At 46.0% G+C, this 25,913-nt stretch overlaps 2 protein-coding genes across 3 annotated transcripts in view; one reads left to right on the forward strand and one right to left on the reverse strand.

Annotated features, from left to right (window-relative positions):
• Window positions 1–5,742: 5,742 nt before the first annotated feature.
• Window positions 5,743–7,938, reverse strand: LOC137538629 (uncharacterized). The gene is made up of 3 exons (XM_068260902.1): window positions 7,740–7,938; window positions 6,356–6,518; window positions 5,743–6,226 (listed from the first exon to the last, which is right to left on the reverse strand). The coding sequence occupies exons 1-3, from the start codon at window positions 7,936–7,938 to the stop codon at window positions 5,743–5,745; spliced, it is 846 nt and encodes a 281-aa protein (XP_068117003.1).
• A 7,648-nt stretch (window positions 7,939–15,586) lies between these two features.
• KIFC3 (kinesin family member C3) overlaps window positions 15,587–25,913 on the forward strand; it is a 123,886-nt gene continuing 113,559 nt past the window's right edge. Inside the window, exon 1 of one of the 2 annotated variants that reach the window (XM_068261148.1) lies at window positions 15,587–15,976. In XM_068261148.1, the coding sequence (XP_068117249.1) occupies window positions 15,788–15,976 (189 nt within the window). In that variant the 5' untranslated portion in view covers window positions 15,587–15,787. The remainder of the gene's footprint in view (window positions 15,977–25,913) is intronic. The other variant, XM_068261153.1, reaches the window with a different exon arrangement.

Here is a 25,913-nt window from a genome sequence, read left to right on the forward strand (position 1 = left end):
AGCGCTGCTGGGCTCAGGCGGCTGGGGGGACCCTCATTCGCCGCTGCTCGCGGCGGATCGCCGCAGAGCGGCGGCGATCAGGCAGCACACGCGGCTGGCAAAGTGCCGGCTGCGTGTGCTGCACTTTATTTGAGCCAAATCGGCCCAGCAGGGCCTGAGCGGCAGGCTCCGGCGGTACTGGACGAGCTGAGCTCGTCCAGACCGCCCAGCAGGTTAAACCATTATAGTTTTAAAATAATACATGCTATCGTAATTAAAACTCACACATTTTATTTTCCCATTTGTCCCCGTTATTGCAACGTTTAAAATATTTCCCTAGTAGTACAATGTATGTCGCCAATATTTTATTTGGAAATAAAGGTGCATTTTTTTTAGTTTTTTGTCCGTCACTATTTACAAGCCCATAGTTTCAAAAATTACAGTAATATACCCTCTTGACAAACATATCAGTCCCTAAGGTAACTATTTATTGTAACGATTGTGGAATCGTCTCCGCGGTCAGCGCACCAGACGTGCGCTGACGCGGCGGATTTCCTCCACAAGCGTATAATTGAGGACACCCAGGCTAGGTGCTATGCACCTGCAGAGGGAAATTCCTGTCGGCAGGTGGAGCTGTGGAGTGCAGAGGAACAGCTCCTCTGCCCTACCACACACGCCAGACAGGAATTGTACGAAGGGAAGAAACGCAATCGCAAGAGAAGCGATTGAGAGTGAGCACAGAGACAGATTGTGTGTGTGTGCATAAAATTAGTCGCCAACCCGCGACTGTGCACACACCACAGCAGATAAGAAGCAGGAACGCGATCGCGAGAGGTGCGATCGCCAGACGTGACACAAGGCTACAGCAAGGCGGAGCACGAGAGTAGCAAAGGCACAGCAAATAATACAATAAGGAAATACGGAAAATAACAACGCTAGCTAACCGCGAACACCGCACTCATTCGCAACAGTGCACGCGGTTATGCGCGGTCTCCACGTGATAAGCACAATAGAGACAAGCACGCCTAACTAACCATTAACAGACAAACATGAAACAGAGGACGCGAGCGCTTGCTTAACGGTTACCTCACCGAGCCTCCAGCAAGCGCAGCAGACAAGACAGACACACGAAAACAGGGACAAGCGACAGAAGGATCCCCAGCGCTAGCGAAAAGTAGCTAGCACGATCCCAGGAGACAGAGTAGCAGAACAGAAGGATCCCCAGCGCTAGCGAAAAGTGGCTAGCGCGATCCCAGAAGACAGAACAGAAGGATCCCCAGCGCTAGCGAAAAGTGGCTAGCGCGATCCCAGAAGACAGAACAGATGAGGTAGGCAGAAACAACCGCTGTTCCAACCTACACTCCAGACTCAATCAGAAGGATCCACAGCCGCTAACGCTAGGGCTTGTGCGATCCAAACACAAGACAGACAGAACAGGCAAAACAGATAATACAACCTGACTGGGCTAGAAGGGGAGCCTAAAGCAACCCCCAAGAATTAACTATACTAGATAGCAATGGCTGACACTCCAGCAGTGTCCATCAGGAACAGACCATGGAAGGGAAATGTCCAGCAAAGCATTCTGGGAGCAGAATGCTTTTATAGTGCTAGTCATCAAAAGAAGGCAGGTAACGGATTTGCATGACTAATGTATGCAAATTCCTCAGCAACACAAGCTGCAGAACTGACAGAAAGTCTCTCTTAGGCCTGGAACCCACTGCAAAGCGCAATCGCTAACGCTAGCGTTTTGTATGTGCGTTTTTGTTGCGGTTACTGAAGCGTTTTCCGGCGTTTTTGAGAGCGTTTTGTACAAATGTGTAGCGTTTTGTAAGCGTTAGCGATTAGCGTTTTTGTGCCAGCGTTTTCCATTTTCATTGGTTCTTTCCAAATTTGTCTGTTGAGGCATCAATTAAAGGCACTATCAGGTGACCATTGATGATGTTACTAGCTTTACACACCTGATGGTGCTAATGGGATCATGGGGACTATAAGAAGTAGATTGACACAACATCTTGTGTGGGTTTTGTAGAGGAGTAATTAGAGACAGAGAGAGACAGAGAGAGACAGAGAGAGACAGAGAGAGACAGAGAGAGACAGAGAGAGACAGAGAGAGACAGAGAGAGACAGAGAGAGAGAGAGAGAGAGAGAGAGAGAGAGACAGAGAGAGAGAGAGAGAGAGAGAGAGAGACACAGAGAGAGAGAGAGAGAGAGAGAGAGAGAGACAGAGAGAGACAGAGAGAGAGAGAGAGAGAGACACAGAGAGAGAGATTGGTTGTGTGGTTTGTGTTGCTTCATCATGGAGGCATGTGCTTTGACCATCCTGATGACTGGAGCTGCTTTGGTGGCCAGACGCAGGAGAAGGGCACATAGGTACTGGGTGCACCCCATGCTTCAGGAAAGGGAGAGAAAGGGCCAGTTTAGGACTCTCTACAATGACCTGCGTGCAGATGCAGAGAAGTTTTTTGGATATACCAGGATGTCCATTTCCAGGTAAGAAGGCTGCTTATATAACAAATATTTACCCTTATTTGTATGTTTACCATGTGTGAAGTTGTTATTAGTATTGTGTTTATACTGATGGCCATCATCAACATGGTAGAAGTATAAATGCGTTCAAATGTCTAATAACACTGTAGTATGTGTAAAAGGACTACATAATATGTGTAACCTCACAGTTCTGTTTCAAAACTCACGAAATACATGTCATCAATATATCTCCAAATTATGGAGAACATACACACACAAAATTAAGCACACCAAGGTTGTAGGATTGTTTTTATTTGGGAACTGTGAAGGGAACCAATCCCACAAACATGAGTCCCCTTAGGAACATCAATGTTGTGTTATACATTGTAAACTGGTCAACCAAATAGGGTTGTGTTTTTAACCAAATTATAACAAGCATGTTTTATGTCATAGTTACAAATCACATAAAGTGCTTTCAGCCACATATTTCAGACATAATGCTACAGTAGAGGATACTTGTCCCCTGCACAGGGTTATGCCCCTACCCCACTAACACATAACTTTTCTTCCTTCTATTAAAATGAGGTATATCAAAGGTACGGCATTTATCAATCATAACCCGCTGCGTTGGTGTTTCACACTATTGTGTCACATATGTATCATATCCCTGGGATGGATCATTTTCTGGCATATAAAGATAGTACATCTATGTGCATGTGTCGTGGAGAGGAAAGTGATCTCCTCTCCAGCACCTATGCACACTGAGTAGATGCACAGATAAGACCTGCTGCTCACACCCTCTAGCCCCAAACACAGGTATATTGGACATTAGGGGATCCCACCATGCAAACAGCGTTCAAAAAGTCTAACCACTCGACACGTTTCGGCTAAACGCCTTCGTCCAGAGTGAATACATATATACAGTGCTGTGCAACAAACATATACAGTGCCCCTGGCCTGCCCTGTGGGGCAGGGGCACTGTATATGTGTATTCACTGTGGACGAAGGCGTTTAGCCGAAACATGTCGAGTTGTTTGACATTTACTACACTGTTTGCATGGTGGCATCCCCTAATGTCCAATATACCTGTGTTTGGGCCAAGAGGGTGTGAGCAGCAGGTCTTATATGTGCATGTACTAGGTGTGCATAGGTGCTGGAGAGGAGATCACTTTCCTCTCCACGACACATGCACATAGATGTACTATCTTTATCTGCCGGAAAATTATCCATCCCAGGGATATGATACATATGTGACCCAATAGTGTCAAACACAAACGCAGCGGGTTATGTTTGATAAATGCAGTACCTTTTTATATACCACATTTTAATAGAAGGATGAAAACTTATGTTTGTCAGCGGTAGGGGCATAATCCTGTTTAGGGAACACGTATCCTAGCCAAATCCCCCGAGTAATCTATTAAGTATCTGAGAATGCTACAGTAGTAATTTTTCATTTTTTTACAGATCTATCCAAATATGCAATGTTTTCTTGCAAATAATGTATATTTGTGTTGCTATTCTAGCTTTGACTTCCTTATGGCCAAATTGAGAGATAGTTTGCGGCACCAGGACACACAGATGCGCAAATCTATTTCTCCGACGGAGCGCTTACTGCTTACTTTGAGGTAACTATTTTTGTTAATACCATATGCAACCTATAATGTTCAACAAGGGATTGTGAACTAATGTACTGTAAACAATTATCTTCATAATACTTGCCATGACTACTGTAATAATGTGTGCACAACTGAACATCTCTATTTGTAGAAGAGACACTACTGCAGCCAAATAATAGAGTACTGTACAGATGGTCTACAGGACTAGCAGTTGTTTGTTGACCACTACATGCACTGATAGACAGGGCCAGGGGGGTGGCAGATATGTGCAGAGTGTTGGTCACGATGTAACAGATGTATTGTATGGGTAGAAATACATAAATCAGCCCATGACCCAGCATACTAATGTTGCAATGCTCATCTTGAGTAGGTGAAAAATAGACACTACCTAATTAAGTACGCCTAACAGCCATTGAAGTCAAATCGAGTTTGTGACTGAACAATCAGATTCTGTCCAGTTGTCTCGGCAGTAAAAGGTGGGTATTCATATTGTAGTCATTGTGGCAATGACCTCATGGTCATTACGGCACCATTTCTGTACTTGCTGGTGGGGTGATGTGTGTGTTTCTATCCCATACAGTCGAGATGTGAACCATTTACTACACTGACGAGTAATAACACAAAGGCTGCATATATATTAGGTAAAAAATTACATCATGTACACATACCTAACAAATCTCCGGGGCACGGAATTGCTAAGAGACCTATGTTTGTAATTGTGCACGCATTGTTACAGTAAATTGGTTCAGTCAGGTTAGATTGAGGCTTTACTAAGAACTGCATGAAACCTATGGGTGTATTATTTGCGCCCGACACATGCAACAGAAATGGAGAGCTACATAGCGGTTTAGAAGATAGCATTCAAGATAACTAATTGTCCTCTCGTCTCATCATTTCAAGAAAAGAGGTTGGCTTGGCTGCAGCATTTTCAGTTTGTTGCTGAGGCCTTGTCTGACCAATATCTGCATAGAACACTTGATCTTGTGTTTGTTCCATATTACTATTTTGGCCTTGGTAAGGGTGCACATAGCCCATATTGCTTGGTGGTCTACATGGATAATTGTGGTACCCATAATCTAGCTCAGGTTGATAATAGCTGTGGTGGTAATGCAAATTAGAATAAGGTTGCTGTCTATGATATGGTGCATTGGACACTGGAGGTGAGGGTGATGGTGTTGAAGATGAGGATGAGCTTTGGGAATGTTCTACCGAGGCAGATGGTGTATTTTTAATGGCTTTTTTGACTAGATCGATTATAGCCTGTCTTAGATCTAAAATGCGATCCTCTGGCACTTTTTTCATATATGGCACCAAACTTACAGCAAAATTGTAGTGGTCACAGCTAGCATGATGTAACACACCTACAGCTTCCTGCATTGGCTATCATTCATGAACAGGCTGTCGGTAAGGGGAACCCGTGCGGGAGAATACCGCCGTCGGTAGTTGTGCCTTCTGGGTGGTCATTCATAAACTTTGTGCCTGGGGCGGTAGCAGTGCGGAGGTTTTCTGGAGAATGGTGTCGGCAGGCGGGCGGTAGGCATGCGGAAACAGAAAAGCTGGCCGAGTCCCTCCATGCGGTGTTCTCTCTGCTGCTGTGTGGGAGGTCCGTCCCATTCACTTACAAGGACTCCGCAAGCTTCCCGCTACAGCCAGGGGATCGGTAATCCCCTTCCGCATACCGCTATGCGGAAATGTTTATGAATGAGCATTTTGCAACTTTTTCTGGATACCTGCGTATCCACACTGCACAAGGCGGTACGTTGTCACTCTGCACGGGAATGTCAGCTCCGCATACGGAAAGAGGCTTTATGAATACACAACTTGCTCGGTGGTCGGTAAAGTCAGCGGTATTACGCATTTCCGCATGCGGGAATGCTTTATGAATGATAGCCATTGAATTTAACACACCACTTTCAAAAGAACTTTGAGATCTCCCTCCACCACCTTGTCGCCTTCCTCTTGCAGTTACTTTGGTTGTTGTAGTTTTGGTTGTGGAGGTAGTTGGCTGCACCGGAGACAACACATTAACACTACTAGTATTAGACGTGTCATCACTGGGTGTGTCAGATGTGCTTAATAGCGATAAAGTACTGTTATCAAGTCCTTCTTCGGCATCATCATCCACAATTGGGACCACAGGTTCTGCAGGAATGTTATCTTGTGTCCTATAGAAGTAGAAAGTTAGATAAGGATTTGACGTTTTAACATTACATGTCTTCACATATGTGTGTGTTGGGATATACAGATGTCTAATGTAGGCGACCACTATTGGACACAAACGATAGATTACTTACTCATCCAAATCCATACTGGGTCTTAAGAAGGCAAGTTCCGTAGTGTAGCTGTATTTGGTTCGATTTGAGGCAGCTGAACCACTTCTGCTCTCTTTCTTTTCTTCAAGGAGTTCCCTTCGAAAGTTGTCCTTAATGGACTTCCATCTTGTTTTCACTTGTTGTACTAGGGACAAATAAACACAAACACTATTAATATATGTTTTCTTTTCACAGGTTTCTTGCTACTGGCCATACATATGTGTCTTTACACTATCAGTTTCGACTTGGAAGGACAACTATTCGGCGAATTGTTTTGGACACATGCAGCATAATTTGGGAGAATTTGCAACCTGAATTTCTGAAGTTCCCTGATATGGCAGATTGGGAAAAGATTTGTCAGGACTTTTGGGTGAAAACCAATTTCCCTAATTGTGTGGGTGCTGTGGATGGCAAACACATCCGAATTGTCATGCCTCCAAATACTGGCAGTAAGTATTTCAACTACAAGAAATACTTCTCGATTGTGCTGCTAGCAGTAGCTGATGCCAACTACAGATTCAGCTATGTGGATGTGGGTGCGCAAGGAAGCAGCAGTGACTCCGGCATATTCCAGCACAGCCGTTTTGGTGTGAAATTGCAAGAAGGCAACATCAACCTCCCTCCTCCTCGCCCCTGGCCACACACAAATGGACCAGATAGGCCACTGGTCTTTATTGGGGATGAGGCTTTTGCCCTGTCTAACCACATGATGAGGCCTTTCCCACAGCGCAGTTTGAACCCTCAAAGGACTGTTTTTAATGTTCGCCTGAGTAAGGCAAGAAAAGTGGTGGAGTGTGCCTTTGGCATAATGGCTAATAAGTGGTGTATCTTCCACACCAGCATGATGATGGACACTGCAAATGCTGTAACAATTGTGAAGGCTGCATGTGTCCTCCATAACTTTGTCAGGGACAAAGAGGGCATCAATGTGGATGAAGATGTTCCACCACCTCCACTGGAAGCACCAACAGCATCCACTAGAAGAGGCACAATATCTGCTACCACCCTCCGTGAACAGCTCACTTTATATTTAAATTCGCTGTGTGGAAACATTATAATGTTGTCGCTTCTGGGGTTTCAATTATACCAAAAGAGCAGTTTGCTTCATATTACTTTCATTTTCTGTAATTAAAGTTTTTTTCATACCTTACACAGCCTTTTGTTTTGTTGCAGACATGGAAACATGTATGTCACAAGCAGTATCGATGTATGATGTTACATACTATATACCTCCTCCAGGGTTTCAGACAATGAAACATCATCAATCGATTGCATGTATGTATGTATGTCTCTCTCTCTCTCTCTATATATATATATAGATATATATACACAGTTTGATCTATCTACTAAACAAAAAGGTACTCACTTTTAGTATCCTGAAGCTTGGGTGAAAGATTATTCCAAGTCAAACCAGCCTCCTCAAACAGTTCTTTGGTAATGTTGGACCAGATTTGGTTAGCTAGCTGGTTCAGTTTGTGGTCTTTGTTTGTCTTGGTATACAAGACATCATGCGGCTGCACTTTTGCTATGACATCCTCGGTGGAAAACCACTTCTTCCTTGGCATTGTGGCATGTAATGGTCGCTACACACAGCCTGCAGCTCTGTCACACTTCCGTTCAGCCAGAACGACATCAACAGGAAGCTTGCCTGTGAGAATTGTGGGGAATAAATAAGCCTTCTGGGTATTTTCCGCCCAGTAAAAACGCACACCAAACGCTATGCATAGCGCTTTCACAGCGTTTACACAGCGCTTGTATACTTTACATTGAAGCGCAAGCGCTCAGAAAATGCTGCATGCCCTGCGTTTGCGCTTTTGGAAAGCGCAAACGCTCCTGTGGATTTTAACACATAGAATAACATTAGCACGGCGTTTTCGAAAAACGCTAGCGCTTTCAAGCGCTCCCTAAATGCCAATAAAAACGCCCTTGTGGGTTCTAGCCCTTAAAGAGACCTGCAGAATGCAGACGTGAACAGTGATCAAAACGCTGCCTGTCTGCACAGGCAGCTGAGCAGATTCTCACATTTATGTAATTTTTTTTTTTATTGTAATTTTTTTTTAAAATAAATAATAATAAATAATTATGGGATAGTGTGGGAGGTACTGTAAAATGAATTTGTGGGGTGTTTTTTAAATTAAATGTGTGTAGGTGTAATTTTACTATTTAGCCACAAGATGTCCTCGCGCATTACTTCATATTGCGTCTATAGTATGCTAAATAGGAAGTAATGCACACATGGGTTCCATTGAATGTAAACAAATGATTGCGGCATCTCTTTGTTGCCGGCGTTCATTCATGCGGGGACAGAGATTAATGAATGGGAATTGCGTTTCCATTAATTCATCTCCCGTGTAACGATTGGCGGCGATAACAAGCGGGGGGGGGGGGGGGTAGCTAGCGGGTGTTCACAGCGGGAAGGGATGTAGTAGTTACGTCCCTGCAAGGGGAGAGAGCTGCACATGCCGTGTTTGGAGGCGGGCAACTGTAAAACGGAGCAATGCGGAATGGCGTTGAGGGACCGCGAGGACTTCAGAGATCTGGAAGAATTCCCAGGTAAGTTACTGCCCACATTACATTTCACTTACATTTTTCTTTGAGTCCATATTGAAACTATGCCTACTTACTACTATTTGACAATACATTACCCAGTCCAGCCGGTGTGCTGTTTGTACCGGAATTAATGTACAGCGCTAGATAATGGCGCTTGCATAGTAATAATGGTGTGATTGCTGTGGGACAAAACACCTCTGGTGCAGAGACTGACAATGACTGATTAGAGTTTTGTGCAGTACTTAAATCTGGAACAACCACCTGTAATGATGCAGCAGATAAATAAGAAGAAATTGTCAGATGCTGACAGCAATGATTGCAGGTAGCAGATCACAGAGAAGTAATAGAAAGCCAGTGAGAGATGTGGCAGACATACAGCAATGATTGCACACAGCAGATCGCCTTCCCACGAATGCCGACAAGAAAAAGAAAGTCAGTGAGAGATGTGGCAGACATACAGCAATGATTGCACGCAGCAGATCGCCTTCCCACGAATGACGAGAAGTAATAGAAAGTCAGTGAGAGATGTGGCAGACATACAGCAATGATTGCACGCAGCAGATCGCCTTCCCACGAATGACGAGAAGTAATAGAAAGTCAGTGAGAGATGTGGCAGACATACAGCAATGATTGCACGCAGCAGATCGCCTTCCCACCAGGGGCGTAGCAATAGGGGGTGCAGCGGTAGCGACCGCATCGGGGCCCTTGGGCCAGAGGGGCCCCGAAGGGCCCTCCCTCAACTACAGTATTAGTTCTCTATTGGTCCTGTGCTCATAATAATCACTTCTATATATACATTGAGTAGTGGTAAACATTAACAAGCTCTTCCCCATCCCCTTCTTGCACCTCTGACACTGTAGTTGCCATTGGCAGGTTTTGGTGCGCCGTATCAATTGTTATTTATAGAGTGCCTGGGGGGCCCCATTGTAAAACTCGCATCGGGGCCCACTGCTCCTTAGCTACGCCACTGCTTCCCACGAATACTGAGAAGTAATACACAGTCAGTGACAAATGAGGCAGACATTCCGGGTGTCCTTGTTCCCTGTATGTGTCATACATGTTGCTGCGTGACGCTCCATGCCTCAGCGACCCCGCCCGCATCTGTGGAGCATTTATTAATAGATAAGAGGAAGATGATGACTTGGGGAAACCGTCTTCTGTCACGGCGATGAGGCAATGCGAGATATTCCATGAGACGATACCAAGGAGGCCATGGCAGTTTCCCCATAAGGTGTTACGCAGTGCTAGTGACATCACAGTCACACACGGTAATCGAATACCCATCTGATGAGTCATCACAGACAAGTTTGGATGTTGTGGAAACAAAATGTGAATATGTTACAAGGGTGCCGGAGATATCCACAAGTAGAATATCTGATATTTACTACTAACGTTACCCTCATATTACATGGAGGAGGTTAAATTGTCCAATCCTTGTCCAATCAAAATTGGATGTGTGTAGGCACCAAACCTCTTCAGTTTTATTGGCCAATCTTACCACAATCAAGTAGTATGAGAGCTTACCTACACAATATGTTCTTTGTATTCGCAAATCTGTTGGCCCATACACCGAAATTGATCAGTGATTGGACAACCAAAATTGTATGTGTGTATCTGTTGGCTTTTTGAGCCAGGAAGCTTATAGTTCAGGGTCTAATAGTATATGTGATTAGTGACCCCCTCTGGCCTCACAGTACAGGCGCTGACCTGAGTGGTTGGAATACCATTGCTAATAATTCTGTTCATGGCTTTTGCATGACTCCCCCCTTGGAGGTAATTTTATCACTTGCACTTCCTGGTCCCTCCCACAGATTGTAACATCTCTAGTGCCTCCTCTATCATAACTACAAGTCTGGATGTTGGATCGTCCTGGACAACGCTGTGAATTGAACAATCGTTTATCTGGGATGTGCCACTCGGGCCAATGCGGTAAAACTGACCACAGCTGCTTTGCTTCTTTTGTTCCAAAGTCACTCCAGTTTCGTAGTTTTGACATGCGGGGGGGGGGGGGGGGGGGGAAGGGGGGGATATGCAATACGCTTTTTCTCCTGAGTTTTAGGAATTATAGATCTTTTTTAAGAGAACCTGTAACCAAAAAAAAATCCCCTGGGGGGTACTTACCTCAGTAGGGAAGCCTCAGGGTCCCAATGATGCTTCCCCCTCCCCTGTAGCTGCAGGCAGTCCAGCGCTGGCTCCCCCAGAGTGTCCCGGAATCCTCCCCCTGACAAGCCTAACAAGCACTGATTTATGTACCTTCCCGGCTCCAGCGGGGGCGCTGTTGAGGCTCTCAGCACGGAGATAGGTGGAAATAGTCCGCTTTACTACTCGGGTGCAGGAGACTTGTGCCTGCGCAGTAGAGCGAGCTGACAGCGATTGCCTATTTCCGCCTATCTCCGAGCGGAGAGCCGATACTGCGCCTGCCCTGGAGCCGGGAAGGTAAATATTTACATCCCTGCTGTTCAGAGAGTTTTTTCGCCGCCGCCGCGGGACAGAGGAGGACGGGGGAAGCCTCAATAGGATCTGGAAGCTTCCCCCACCCGAGGTGAGTACCCCCCAGGGGAGGTTTTCTTCGTTACAGGTTTTCTTTAAAATAACGTAGAATATTTGCAATGTTTGGAATGAAAGTCACATAGTTACATAGTCATTTGAGTTCCGCCAGAAAATAAAGTACAACACCAGTCCGTGCCTCACATATCCCTGCTGATCCAGAGGTAGGCGAAAAACCCTTACAAGGCATGGTCCAATTATTATTATTAGTATTATTATTAGTATTTATATAGCACCGACATATTACGCAGCGCTGTACAGTGTATATATATATATATCTTGTCACTAACTGTCCCACAAAGGAGCTCACAATCTAATCCCTACCATTGCCATATGTCTATATTATGTAGTGTAAGTGCTGTAGTCTAGGGCCAATTTTTAGAGGGAACCAATTCACTTATCTGTATGTTTTTGGAATGTGGGAGGAAACCGAAGTGCCCGGAGGAAACCCACGCAGACACGGAGAGAACATACAAACTCTTTGCAGATAGTGCCCTGGCTGGAATTCGAACCAGGGACCCAGCGCTGCAATTAGCCCCAAAAGGGAAATATTCCTTCCCGACTCCAGATGGCAATCAGATAAAATCCCTGGATCAACATCATTAGGCATTACCTAGTAATTGTAGCCATGGATGTCTTTCAACGCAAGGAAAGCATCTAAGCCCCCTTTAAATGCAGGTATAGAGTTTGCCATAACGACTTCCTGTGGCAATGCATTCCACATCTTAATCACTCTTACTGTAAAGAACCCTTTCCTAAATAAATGGCTGAAACGTTTTTCCTCCATGCGCAGATCATGTCCTCTAGTCCTTTGAGAAGGCCTAGGGACAAAAAGCTCATCCGCCAAGCTATTATATTGCCCTCTGATGTTTTTTTACATGTTAATTAGATCTCCTCTAAGGCGTCTTTTCTCTAGACGAAATAAACCCAGTTTATCTAACCTTTCCTGGTAAGTGAGACCTTCCATCCCTCGTATCAGTCTTGATGCCAGTCTCTGCACCTGCTTCCAGGAGTGGGGGCAGTGTAGTGTCCGCTCTGATGGTCCGCAGTGATGCGTCTGGAGCCCGTGGCAGATGCGCTCCCCCATAGGCCATATTGGGGATTGCATCCGCCTGAATAGGACCGCACAGAAGTATGGTTCGTTTACTGCCACGGATACCGCGGATTTGTAGCGCGGTATAACATAGGAGCCAATCACTCTCTGCTTATCAATGAGTGGAGAACGGACATAAAAATGTCCATTCTCTACTCTCGTGGGAACAGTTGCAATGCCTAGTACACACCATTTCCCATCAAATTGACAGCCAAATCGATAATTTTCAGCAGATCCGATCTGATTTCCGAACTTTTTTTTCTGATCGATTTTCCAATCACCTCTATATAAAATTGCTCAGAAATGAAATCGGAAATCAGATCGGACCTTACAGAAATTATCGATTCGACTGTCGATCTGACGGGAAATTGCATGGTGTATACCGGACATTAAACTGCGATATTCTTCCTGAAAGTGTGCATTGTCTTCAAAAAGCATTTTGTGTGGTCCTGGTCTTAAAGAGACACTGGAGCAAAAAAAAAATGATGATATAATGAATTGGTTGTTTAGTACGGATAATTACTAGAACATTAGTAGCAAAGAAAATATATATATATCAGTTATATAGTGTTTTTTTATAGCAATATATAATTCTCTAATATTTGCAGTTTACACACTACTCATCATTCTAAATGATTTTACAGAGCAGGCTAGTGAACTTTTGACCTGTCCTCTGCAGAGAAAAAGTACATAAATACAGTGACAGACAGCTGAGATAACAAGCTTCAGAAGACAGAGCTCTCTACCACTTTGAAGGTGGTGGAACTCAGTGTCTCTTTTGCATAGATAACAACTGGAGTTTCATAACTCTTCCTGTACTGGAAACAATATTAGACTTAGGTAGCTGCTCCTAATGCTTTATTTCTTAGCTGTACTACACATACAAATCATTATATCATCATTTTTTTTCACTTCAGTGTCTCTTTAAAGCAAACCTGTGGGAAAACAATTATAATAGTTACTTCAGTAGAGGGAAGTGTCTGGATGATCCACAGAAGTTTGCCGGGACCCTTTGCGTATGCGTACTGCGCAGTATGGCCAGTATGATGCTATATATGGACCAAGCCCACAGAGTAGCATGAAGCCACTTGTGCATGACTGTCTGCTACTGTGCAGGCAGGCAGGGCCGGGCCGAGGCAGAGGCTGAAGAGGCTCCAGCCTCAGGGAGCAGTGTAGGAGGGGGCGCACAATTCATTCAGCTGTCATTCCCAATTGTGTTTGAAGCAGAAATAAATAAGAAAAGGGGATACATGGCAGTGACTGCAAGCCAGATAACTAGATATTAAGGTGTTGGGGAGGTTGGGGGCCCTGGGGCACATATTAGTCTAATAGCAATCAGTGTGTGACGGCTGGGGTGGGAGGGATGGAGGGGCGCACTTTGGTGTCTCAGCCTTGGGTGCTGAAGGACCTTGTCCCGCCTCTGCAGGCAGGTGCGTAATATGATCACGCCCATACACGGACGCAAAGAAAAGGGTCCCGGCGTGGATGCTCCTTGCTCTAGTGTCTGACGCTACTTCCTGTTTATACAGGAAGTAGTGTCAGACGCTAGAGAGAGGAACATCCACGGTGGACTGCAGGAAGGTATGTGTATTTGCCTGCTGCCCGCTGCCTGCACACACACTTGTTGAAGCTGGAGGGGAGCGCAGAGGGGAGAGCCCGAGGTGAGGGGGGACCACCCGCCCTCCCTATCAAGCTCTCCGCTCATTCTGCGACCCCTCCAGCCCCCTAAAAGGCCCTGAACGGCCCCCCCGCAGGTGTAGTGGCTGCATTCCCTATTGTTACGCCCCTGGATGCAAGGAAGCAGTGGCGTAGCTAAGGAGCAGTGGGCCCCGATGCGAGTTTTACAATGGGGCCCCCCAGGCACTCTATAAATAACAATTGATACGGCGCACCAAAACCTGCCAATGGCAACTACAGTGTCAGAGGTGCAAGAAGGGGATGGGGAAGAGCTTGTTAATGTTTACCACTACTCAATGTATATATAGAAGTGATTATTATGAGCACAGGACCAATAGAGAACTAATACTGTAGTTGAGGGAGGGCCCTTCGGGGCCCCTCTGGCCCAAGGGCCCCGATGCGGTCGCTACCGCTGCACCCCCTATTGCTACGCCCCTGCAAGGAAGTAAGTTCCTCGTTCGCTGCTTGCTACATTACATTAATTTTAAATGATTTTAATTATTGAAACTAGCTGGAGGGAAAGCAGGGACGAGGGACCCAGGTGAGGGGGGAGGGGAGATGAGACCCCCCCTCCCCGCTGTCACCCCCGTTCTGGCTGCTACCCCCTCCAGCATGGCGGCGTCCTCCCCACCCACAGGCTAGGACGCAGCAAAACGGATCCGTTTCTGTGTCCAAAGCTGCCTGTGTAGAGGGGGATCCGTTTTCTCATTGATTTTCTCTACCCCTCCGTGTATCCGGAATCCGTCAAAATGTTGCAAATCCGGACCGTCCGTTCAGGTTTTGGAAACGGAGCCGGGTGAACATAGCCGGATCCGTGTTTTTGTTTTTTTATGAATGAAGACGACTGCTATTTTTAACACTGGTATCTGTGGCTCCATTTTTGATCCGGGCCAAAAACGGACTCACGGATACGTTTTTACTACAAGTGTGAACCAAGTCTAACGCTATAAACGTTTGAAATGCTTTTTTAATGTATTGGACTCTGATGAAGCGCTCATGTCGCAAAATATGCCCCACAATCCTCTGGGAAATGCAGGAAAAGTTTTTTCGGGGAGGGGGGTGTAAATTATTTATATTAGATCATTTATATAGCGATCCGCCCGGGTTTAGCGTGACGTCATGCGGACAGCGTACGCTGCAGCTGACAGGTCAGATTTTGAAGTGTGAGGAGTAAATTTCTCTTGTCACAATGAGGCCACAATCCTCTTAGAGGCGGACAGATGGCGTCCTGGCGGGAAAGGTTCCGTATTATCCTGCTGCATGCTGAGGATCATGGGAAAGAGCTATAGATTAATCAGGATATAGCGTTCCGTCTAATCGCTGCCCTGTTATCGGCTCTCCTGCCTGTGGTTATGGGTGGGGGCAGAATGTGGGTCATGTGTGTCCTGTGATATCTCCACAGCTTCTGTCTCGTCACGTCTCCAGACTATACATCCAGCAGCTGGCATGAGACCGGCTGCCCCGCGCTGGCACCAGAATATGAATGCCCCCCCTCCTCCACCCTGGCATTGAAGAATCAGTGATCATTGCAGACTGGCACTGATACTATGTATGTCCTGTGCTCACTGATCACTCTGTCCATCCAGAGCCTGGTGCGGCGCCAAGCAACGCCGAGCGCAGCGGGTGATGTCAGTGAGCAGAGAATGGAGAGAAAGAAGAAGAAGGCGGCACCGAGGCGCCACACGGGGACCAGGAGGAGCAGCCTGGCATTGGCCACCGTGCCCTCCATAATGCAGGTGAGATGCAAACGGCATGGCTGACCACGGCTACTATATCTGTATGTGATGCGAGTATAATGCACACTTGTAGTGACATGATGAGATAAACATATACACCTATAGTACTAGCCCTACTAAGAAATTACCTAAAATCCCTGTCTGTTTTCCAGTACAGCAAGAGTTAAAAAAACGAGTTGTTACGGTGGGATGCGAAAGTTTGGGCAACCTTGTTAATCGTCATGATTTTCCTGTATAAATCGTTGGTTTTTACAGTAAAAAAAGTCAGTTAAGTATATCCTATATCCCATAGGAGACACACACAGTGATATTTGAGAAGTGAAATTAAGTTTATTGGAATCACAGAAAGTGTGCAATAATTGTTTAACCACCCTGGCGTTCTGATTAAATCGCCAGGGTGGCTGCGGGAGGGTTTTTTTTAAATAAAAAAAAAACTATTTCATGCAGCCAACTGAAAGTTGGCTGCATGAAAGCCCACTAGAGGGCGCTCCGGAGGCGTTCTTCCGATCGCCTCCGGCGCCCATAATAAACAAGGAAGGCCGCAATGAGCGGCCTTCCTTGTTTTGCTTATATCGTCGCCATAGCGACGAGCGGAGTGACGTCATCGACGTCAGCCGACGTCCTGACGTCAGCCGCCTCCGATCCAGCCCTTAGCGCTGGCCGGAACTTTTTGTTCCGGCTGCGCAGGGCTCAGGCGGCTAGGGGGGCCCTCTTTCGCCGCTGCTCGCGGCGAATCGCCGCAGAGCGGCGGCGATCAGGCAGCACACGCGGCTGGCAAAGTGCCGGCTGCGTGTGCTGCTTTTTATTTCATTAAAATCGGCCCAGCAGGGCCTGAGCGGCAGCCGCTGGCGGTGTTGGACGAGCTGAGCTCGTCCAGACCGCTCAGCTGGTTAAATAAAATTAGGCAGGTGCATAAATGTGGGCACTGTTGTCATTTTATTGATTCCAAAACTTTAGAACTAATTGGAACTCAAATTAGTTTGGTAAGCTCAGTGACCCCTGAGCTACATACACAGGTGAATCCAATTATGAGAAAGAGTATTTAAGGGGGTCATTAGTAAGTTTCCCTCTTCTGTTAATTTACTCTCAAGAGTAGCAACATGGGGGTTTCAAAACAACTCTCAAATGACCTGAAGACAAAGATTGTTCACCATCATGGATTACGGGAAGGATACAGAAAGCTGTCTCAGAGATTTCAACTGTCTGTTTCCACAGTTAGAAACATATCAAGGAAATGGAAGACCACAGGCTCAGTTCAAGTTAAGGCTTGAAGTGGCAGACCAAGAAAAATCTCGGATAGACAGAAGTGATGAATGGTGAGAACAGTCAGTCAACCCACAGACCAGCACCAAAGACCTACAACATCATCTTGCTGCATATGGAGTCATTGTGCATCGTTCAACCATTCAGCGCACTTTACACAAGGAGATGCTGTATGCAGAGGAAGCCTTTTCTCCACCCACAGCACAAACAGAGCCGTTTGAGATATGCTAAAGCACATTTGGACAAGCCAGCTTCATTTTGTAATAAGGTGCTGTGGACTGATGAAACTAATATTGAGTTAATTGGGCATAAGAAGGGGCATTATGCATGGAGGAAAAACAACACAGCATTCCAAGAAAAACACCTGCTACCTACAGTAATATATGGTGGTGGTTCCATCATGCTGTGGGGCTGTGGGGCCAGTGCAGGGACTGGGAATCTTGTCAAACTTGAGGGATGCATGGATTCCCCAGAGTATCAGCAGATTCTGGAGACCAATGTCCAGTAATCAGTGACAAAGCTGAAGCTGCGCCGGGGCTGGATCTTTCAAACAAGACAACAACCCTAAACACTGCTCAAAATCCACTAAGGCATTCATGCAGAGGAACAAGTACAATGTTTGCAATGGCCATCTCAGTCCCCAGACCTGAATATACCGTATATACTTGAGTATAAGCCGACCCCCTAACTTTTCCTTTAAAAAAACAGGAAAAAAGGTTTGACCCGAGTATAAGCCGGGGTGTAGGAAATGCCACAACAGCAGAGCGTTCACCACAGACTTGGGGAGAATCATTCAAGACTACTATGCCTAATATAAAATGCATAAATACAAGATATCAGTCAGTCATATAGCATCCTGAATGTGGCAGCTTCAGCTACATGACGGGTGGTTACACTTCAATTGCTTCTCTAATTTGAGGTGTTTGAGGTGTTCGTATCCTTTGCAGAATTGGCGTGTATACAAATAAAATGGAAATCTGAGTTCCCTGACACAATGCTCTAAGCTAACAGATATTTCAACGGTAGCAGCCCAGCTCATTGCAGAATGGTAGAGGGTATGGAGGAATAGACATGACATGCAACTGTCACAATACAACACTCTACATCTGATGTCCATATCCTCTGGCTTACATTAATAGATTGCCACCCTTCCCTAGTTTGGAAAGAATGAATGCAGAATGGATTTGTAGAGTAATGCGCCGTGGTCACCCCTCTCTCCCCGCTACCCTTCCTGAGAGCGGAGCAATATACTGTACTTTATGCTGCCCCAGACCACCCACCCACTCACCCAGCCAACATATGTACAGCAGCATGGTGACCCCCGAGTCTCTTTCCCCGCCACTCCTACCCAGAGCGGAGCGATATACATTGATTTCGGCTGTCCCTGGGCCACCCACCTGGCATATTGTGCACCGCAGAGCATTCACTCACCCGTCCACGCTGCCTGCCGTGGTCCCGTATCTATGACGTCCTGCAGTGATGCCTCTTATTACATGCGCCACTGCGGGACGTCATACATACGAGATTGCGGCAGGTGGCGTGGATGAGTGAGTAAACACTGTGTGTGCGTCTCTAAATATGCCAGGTGGGTGGCCCGGGGAGAGGCGAAAACAATGTATATCGCTCCGCTCTGGGGAAGGGTAACTGGAAAAGAGAGACTCGGGGGTGACCGCACTTCTGTGCGTATGGCGGGTGGGTGGCCCGGGGCAGCCTAAAGCAGAGTATATTGCTCAGCTCGGCGGAAGGGTAGCGGGAAGAGGGACGGGTGACCGCAGCGCACAGCACAGCTCTTAAAATCCATTCTGTATGCATTCTTTTTGAACTAGGGAAGGGTGGCAATCTAGTGGGGGGGGGGGGGGGGGAGGGGGAGGGGGGTAGTCAAAGGCTAGTGACTCGAGTATAAGCCGAGACCTCCCACTTTTGGGCCACTTTTTTGGGCTCAAACACTCGGCTTATACTTGGCTCAAACCTGAATGAACTAGAGATGTTTTGTAAAGAGGAATAGTACAAAATACCTTCAGCCAGAATCCAGACTCTCATTGGAACCTACAGGAAGCGTTTAGAAGCTGAAATTTCTGCAAAAGGAGGATCTACTAAATATTGATTTCATTTCTTTTTCAAATGTATGCACCTGCCTAATTTTTTTTAAACAATTATTGCACACTTTCTGTAAATCCAATTAACTTCTCAAATATCACTGTGTGTGTCTCCTATATGATATATTTATCTGACATTTTTTATCGTAACAACCAACGATTTATACAGGAAAATCATCACGATTAACAAGGTTGCCCAAACATTCGCATCCCACTGTATCTATGCAAAATAACGTTTAGAACAGCCTGCAGAATTCAGTCTGGTTACTTGAAAAGTAAATAGAAGCCAAAAGCCTGTAATCTTTCCGGGAGAAGGGAGATGAGGTTTTAGTGCATAAAAGTTCAAACGTCGATTTGGCTGCAGTAGTGCCTGAATAACACCAGAAACAAGCATGCCGCTAATCTTGTCTGATCTGACGATAATGTCAGAAAACCTGATCTGCTGCATGCTTGTTCAGGGCTATGGCTGAAAGTATTAGAGGCACAGGTTCAGCAGGATAGCCAGGCAACTGGTATTGCTTAAAGGGAAACTGAAGTAAGAGGTATACGGAGGCTACCATATTTATTTCCTTTTAAACAATACCAGTTGCCTGGCAGCCCTGCTGGTCTATTTCTCTGCAGTAGTATCTGAATCACACCAGAAACAAGCATGCAGCTAGTCTTGTCAGATCTGAGTTTAATGTCGGAAACACCTGATCTGCTGCATGCTTGTTCAGGGGCTATGGCTAATAGTATTAGAGGCAGAGGATCAGCAGGGCTGCCAGGCAACTGATATTGCTTAAAAGGAAATAAACATGGCAGCCTCCAGATCTCTCTCACTTCAGTTGTCCTTGAAATCGAAAGTAAGAATTTGCCAGGAAAGTTCTGTTCAGGATTAGTTCCACAGATACAATTACTAATAAGTGTATTTCCGCTGTGTGTTGGCGTCGCTGGGGGGGGGGGCAGAGATAACCGATCGGGATACGCTGAGAGCCGTGTGACATCCTGCAGGCGGAGTGCTGCCACAGGTGACGTCTGGGCATGTATTGGTGGCTCCAGCGGAGACATGTCGCAGCACATAATGGTTTCTGAGCCCCGGGTGTAGCACACACAACCCGCCACCCCCGCACACTTCATTCCACAGCTGATTTGTAGCGTATTAATGGATTAATCCCTAATTACGGCTCCAATGTCTCTCTCCACCGAGGAAATGTGTACATCGATGTAATTACTCTGCGCTGTGCTGCCTCAGCAGATCATTACGTGTAAGAAGCTCTATAGACTTACATAACGATTCAGCTGTATACACACGCGATACTCACTATAAACAAATCGAGACTCCAGCGTGGAAATCGGTGTCCTCGAGCTCATTCAACGATCCGGAATATCTGATCTTTAAAGGACACCCGAAGCAAAAATAAACTAATGAAATAAACGGTTGTATCTATCTTCCCTCTCCTAAAAATGACTTTTTAAGATATTCCACAGTTTTATTTTATGTTTAAGTTTACTTTTTACGATTTTAACTGTCTTATTGTTTTTGCTCAATGACACATTCATTGAAGTATGCCAGAGCTAAAATCTATGAACTATTGATGCTTTTTATCTCTTTCCTGCTCTCAGAAGCCATTTTCTGCTAGGAAAGTGTTTTATAGTTGGAATTTCTTATCAGTGAGGGTCACACTGTAGTCACTTCCTGTCAGAGTCAGGACTGAGTCAGCCACTTACATACCTGATATTTAACTCTTTCAGGCAGAGAAAGAAAAAAAGGAACACAGCCTAGTTATTTGTGTGCTAGGCACTGTACATACCCATGTCTATCTCATCATGTCACTTGTCTCTTCGGGTATCCTTTAAACGACAATGACCTCTGAGCACATTTTTAACCTCCTTACCCCTCTTTCCACCGGAACCAGCTCCACTATGCCGCCCCCCTCCCTATACCTGGTCGAGATGTCTGTACAGCACTTGACCCCCAGGTTGTCTCATGAAGGATCAAGTCCTGATGGCATCAGGTGACAATCGCTGCGTGTGTGTATGTATCCTTACAATCACAAGTTAAAGAGGCCCTGTAGTGACATGTAGTAGAATGCAGTACATTATTCAAGATACCCACTTTTATAGTCGTTGTCCTGGTTTCAGCATTAGAAACGATTTCTGTATCTATATCTTGCTGTATATTGTTAGGTCTCCCTGTCCTCCCAGTGATATTTAGCTTATGTCATTTAGCTATGCAGAATTCTCCTCCAAGAGCATTTGGGGAGACCAGGTATATTTTCTACTGGCTTTGGAACTCTCAGAAACAAACTTTCCGCAGAGCTGCACCTGACAGGACTTAAGATGTCCAGAATGTAATTCAGGGAGAGGAAAGATTTTACAATGTATATTGTAAAAAAACAAAAAAAAACAACTTCACTGAGATGTGGTACGCTACAGAGATTGACTGAGATTTGGTTGTCTATAGAGAGCCTCTGAGATTTGATGTTCTACATGTAGTCACAGAGATTCAGTATTCTACAGAGATTTGGTGCTCTGCGAAGATTCAGGGCCCTTTTCCACTTGCATTCGCTAGAGTTAGCGCTAAACGCTAGCGATGGCGATTCAGCAAAATCCTTATTTTTCCCCAGCGATAGCGTTTGCGATTTTGCTATGCACTGCAGGGCATAGCAAAATCGTGGCAATAATCGCTGCGCTGCACAATCGCGTTTGTGTAAAAATCAAATTGCCGTAGTGGAAATAACCTACTGCGATTCCTATGTTATTTAGCAAGCCCTAGCGATTTTAAAATCGCTAGTGATTTGCACTTTTGCAATTCAGCAAACGAAATCGTGCTAGTGAAAAAGGGCCCTCATTGAGATTTTGTACACTACAGAGTCTCACTTTTGCTGGGAAAACATGGTTCGATTTTGAGCTGATTAGATGGTTCGATAGATAATTTCCCACATGTCCGATCTCCCTTTCCATTCTTTGGCTGCTCGATTTCTGATAGAAGTGAATGGAAAAAGATAAGAAAAATGAGCGGAAGATAAGAGAATTGAGAGCTGAATCGAGCGGCAAAAAACAAACCGTGTATTCCCAGCATGAGGGTCCGTTTCCACCATCGCGAATTCGCATGTGTTTGCTGCATGCAGATTCGCATAGACAATACAAGTGAATGGGACTGTTTCCACTTCACGGCAGAGCCATCAGAATTCACATACCGCATACCGCTATGCGAATCGCATACAATGGCCTCGATTCATAAAGCATTCCCGCATGCGGAAATGCTGAAAACAGCTCACTTTACCGACCACACAGCAAAATCTGTATTCATAAAGGCTTTTTCCGCATGAAAAGCCGACATTCGCGAGCAGAGTGATAAATCACCGCCTTGCGCGGTGATTATCATAGCAAAAGTAACAAATGTCAATTCATAAAGATTAGAGGTAGCGGTATGCGGACGGGTATTACCGCTACCTCTGATGTGGCGAGAAGCGTGCGGAATACAGTGCAGTGAATGGGACAGACTTCCCAAGCAGCTGCAGAGAGAACACCGCACGGAGGGATTCCGCCTGCTTCCCCTGTTTCCGCATGTCTCCCGACAGCCTACCGACAGCCTACAGCGGAATATCTCCGCACTCCTATCGCAACTAGAAACATTTTTATGAATTACCACCCTGAAGGCTGAAATACTGACAGCGGTGTTTACCCGCTCGAGTTTACCTTACCGTCAGCACTTTTATGAATCGAGGCCAATGTATTTAATAGGGAATTCGCATGCGGTATTGGTATGTGAATTTTCATGCAAATTTGCATACGATTTCACATGGACTCAATGGAAAACCACACAGGCAGTGCCATGGTTAAATTCGCATACATCGTCATCCATGCAAAATCATATGCGAACGCATGAAAATTTGCATATAACCGCATGCGAAATTCGCATCCGCATGCAAATTTTTACCGCACAAGTGGAAACAGGCCCTCAGGTTTGATACTCTACAGCAGCTTTTCTCAACATTATTTCAGCGTGTACCCCGATATTAACAACTGTGTTGGGCAAGTAACCCCTATTTGGGGTATCCTCTCAAGTACCCCATGACACATATGCTGTATGTGTGTTGGGTGTTTGTCAATATTGTGCATATATACTTGGTAAACTTTCCATTCCTATAAATACTACTTCAGCTTTGTTTACATTTGATTCAGCATCTTTTAGGGCCCATTTCCACTATCGCGAATTCGCATGCGTTTTTCGCATGCAAATTCGCATAGCAATACAAGTGAATGGGACTGTTTCCACTTGTCAGGATTCCTGTGGGCTCGTTTCCACTATCGCGAATCTGCATGCGTCCAACGCATGCAGATCCGCACATGTAATACAAGTGGATGGGCCTGTTTCCACTGTAGCGTTGTTGAGGTGCGTTTTTTTCAGCGTGAAAAAAACGCACAAAAGAGCCAACGATTTCGCCTGCGTCGGGAATCCGTGCGAATCGCCGCTAATGTATTTAATAGTAAAAACGCATGCGTTTGTTACATGCGTTTTTACCCGCGATTTCGCGTGCGATTTCGCACCTTTTTCAATTTTATTTAGCCCTGGCAGTGTCATGGTTAATTTCGCATGGCACCCTGCCATGCGAAATCGCAGGCGAAATCGCGGGTAAAAACGCATGTGGAAACGCATCCGCATGCGTTTTTACAAGCGTCGGAATGCGGCCGAAATCGCGTCGCAACAGTGGGAACGAGCCCTGTGCGTTTTTCTGTGCAGAAAAAATTCGGATGGCAGAGCCATCAGAATTCGCATACCGCTATGCGAATCGCATACACTGCATTTAATAGGAAATTTGCATGCGGTTTGGGTATGCGAATTTTCATGCGAATTCGCATAGAAACAATGGAAAAAGCACACCAGCACTGCCATGGTTAAATTCGCATACATCGTCATCCATGCGAATTCGCATGCGACTTCGCATAAAAATTCGCATACACCCGCATGCGAGATTCGCATCCGCATGCGAATTTTTACCGCGGCGATTCGCACCGCACAAGTGGAAATGCAGCCTTAATCCTAAGGGCCCATTTCCACTATCGCGAATTCGCATGCGTTTTTCGCATGCAAATTCGCATAGCAATACAAGTGAATGGGACTGTTTCCACTTGTCAGGATTCCTTTGCGTTTTTCTGTGCAGAAAAAATTCGCATGGCAGAGCCATCAGAAGTCGCATACTGCGTACGCGAATAGCATACAATGTATTTAATAGGAAATTCGCATGAGGTTTGGGTATGCAAATTTTTCATGCGAATTCGCATAGAAACAATGGAAAAGCACACCAGCACTGCCATGGTTAAATTCGCATACATCGCCACCCATGCGAATTTTTGCACCGCACAAGTGGAAATGCAGCCTTAAGCTTACTAAATATATATATTGCCTGTGACAATGCTAAGCACCCTCTAGCCCAACTAATGTTCCCGGAGGGGTACGTACACCTTGTGTTTAGTATATAGGGCCCTAGGCTCCACAGCACAGTCAGAGCTGTCGGACACGATGAGAACGTGCAACTCGAGTAATCTGTGCTGCAGGAAGTGGCAGAGGAAGGGGCAGATGAAAACTAAGCTAGGTTGGAGTCGGGAAGGAATTTTTCCCTTTAGGGGCTAATTGGACCATGCCTTGTAAGGGTTTTTTCGCCTTCCTCTGGATCAACAGGGATATGTGAGGGAGCAGGCTGGTGTTGTGCCTTCCTCTGGATCAGCAGGGATATGTGAGGGAGCAGGCTGGTGTTGTGCCTTCCTCTGGATCAGCAGGGATATGTGAGGGAGCAGGCTGGTGTTGTGCCTTCCTCTGGATCAGCAGGGATATGTGAGGGAGCAGGCTGGTGTTGTGCCTTCCTCTGGATCAGCAGGGATATGTGAGGGAGCAGGCTGGTGTTGTGCCTTCCTCTGGATCAGCAGGGATATGTGAGGGAGCAGGCTGGTGTTGTGCCTTCCTCTGGATCAGCAGGGATATGTGAGGGAGCAGGCTGGTGTTGTGCCTTCCTCTGGATCAGCAGGGATATGTGAGGGTGCAGGCTGGTGGTGTACCTTCCTCTGGATCAGCAGGGATATGTGAGGGTAAGGCTGGTGTTGTGCCTTCCTCTGGATCAGCAGGGATATGTGAGGGTGCAGGCTGGTGTTGTGCCTTCCTCTGGATCAGCAGGGATATGAGAGGGAGCAGGCTGGTGTTGTACCTTCCTCTGGATCAGCAGGGATATGTGAGGGTGCAGCCTGGTGTTGTGCCTTCCTCTGGATCAGCAGGGATATGTGAGGGAGCAGGCTGGTGTTGTACCTTCCTCTGGATCAGCAGGGATATGTGAGGGAGCAGGCTGGTGTTGTGCCTTCCTCTGGATCAGCAGGGATATGTGAGGGAGCAGGCTGGTGTTGTGCCTTCCTCTGGATCAGCAGGGATATGTGAGGGTGCAGGCTGGTGGTGTACCTTCCTCTGGATCAGCAGGGATATGTGAGGGTGCAGGCTGGTGTTGTGCCTTCCTCTGGATCAGCAGGGATATGTGAGGGTGCAGGTTGGTGGTGTGCCTTCCTCTGGATCAGCAGGGATATGTGAGGGAGCAGGCTGGAGTTGTACC

The sequence above is a fragment of the Hyperolius riggenbachi genome, chromosome 11 (genome assembly GCF_040937935.1).
Source record: "Hyperolius riggenbachi isolate aHypRig1 chromosome 11, aHypRig1.pri, whole genome shotgun sequence".
Classification (NCBI taxonomy): domain Eukaryota; kingdom Metazoa; phylum Chordata; class Amphibia; order Anura; family Hyperoliidae; genus Hyperolius; species Hyperolius riggenbachi.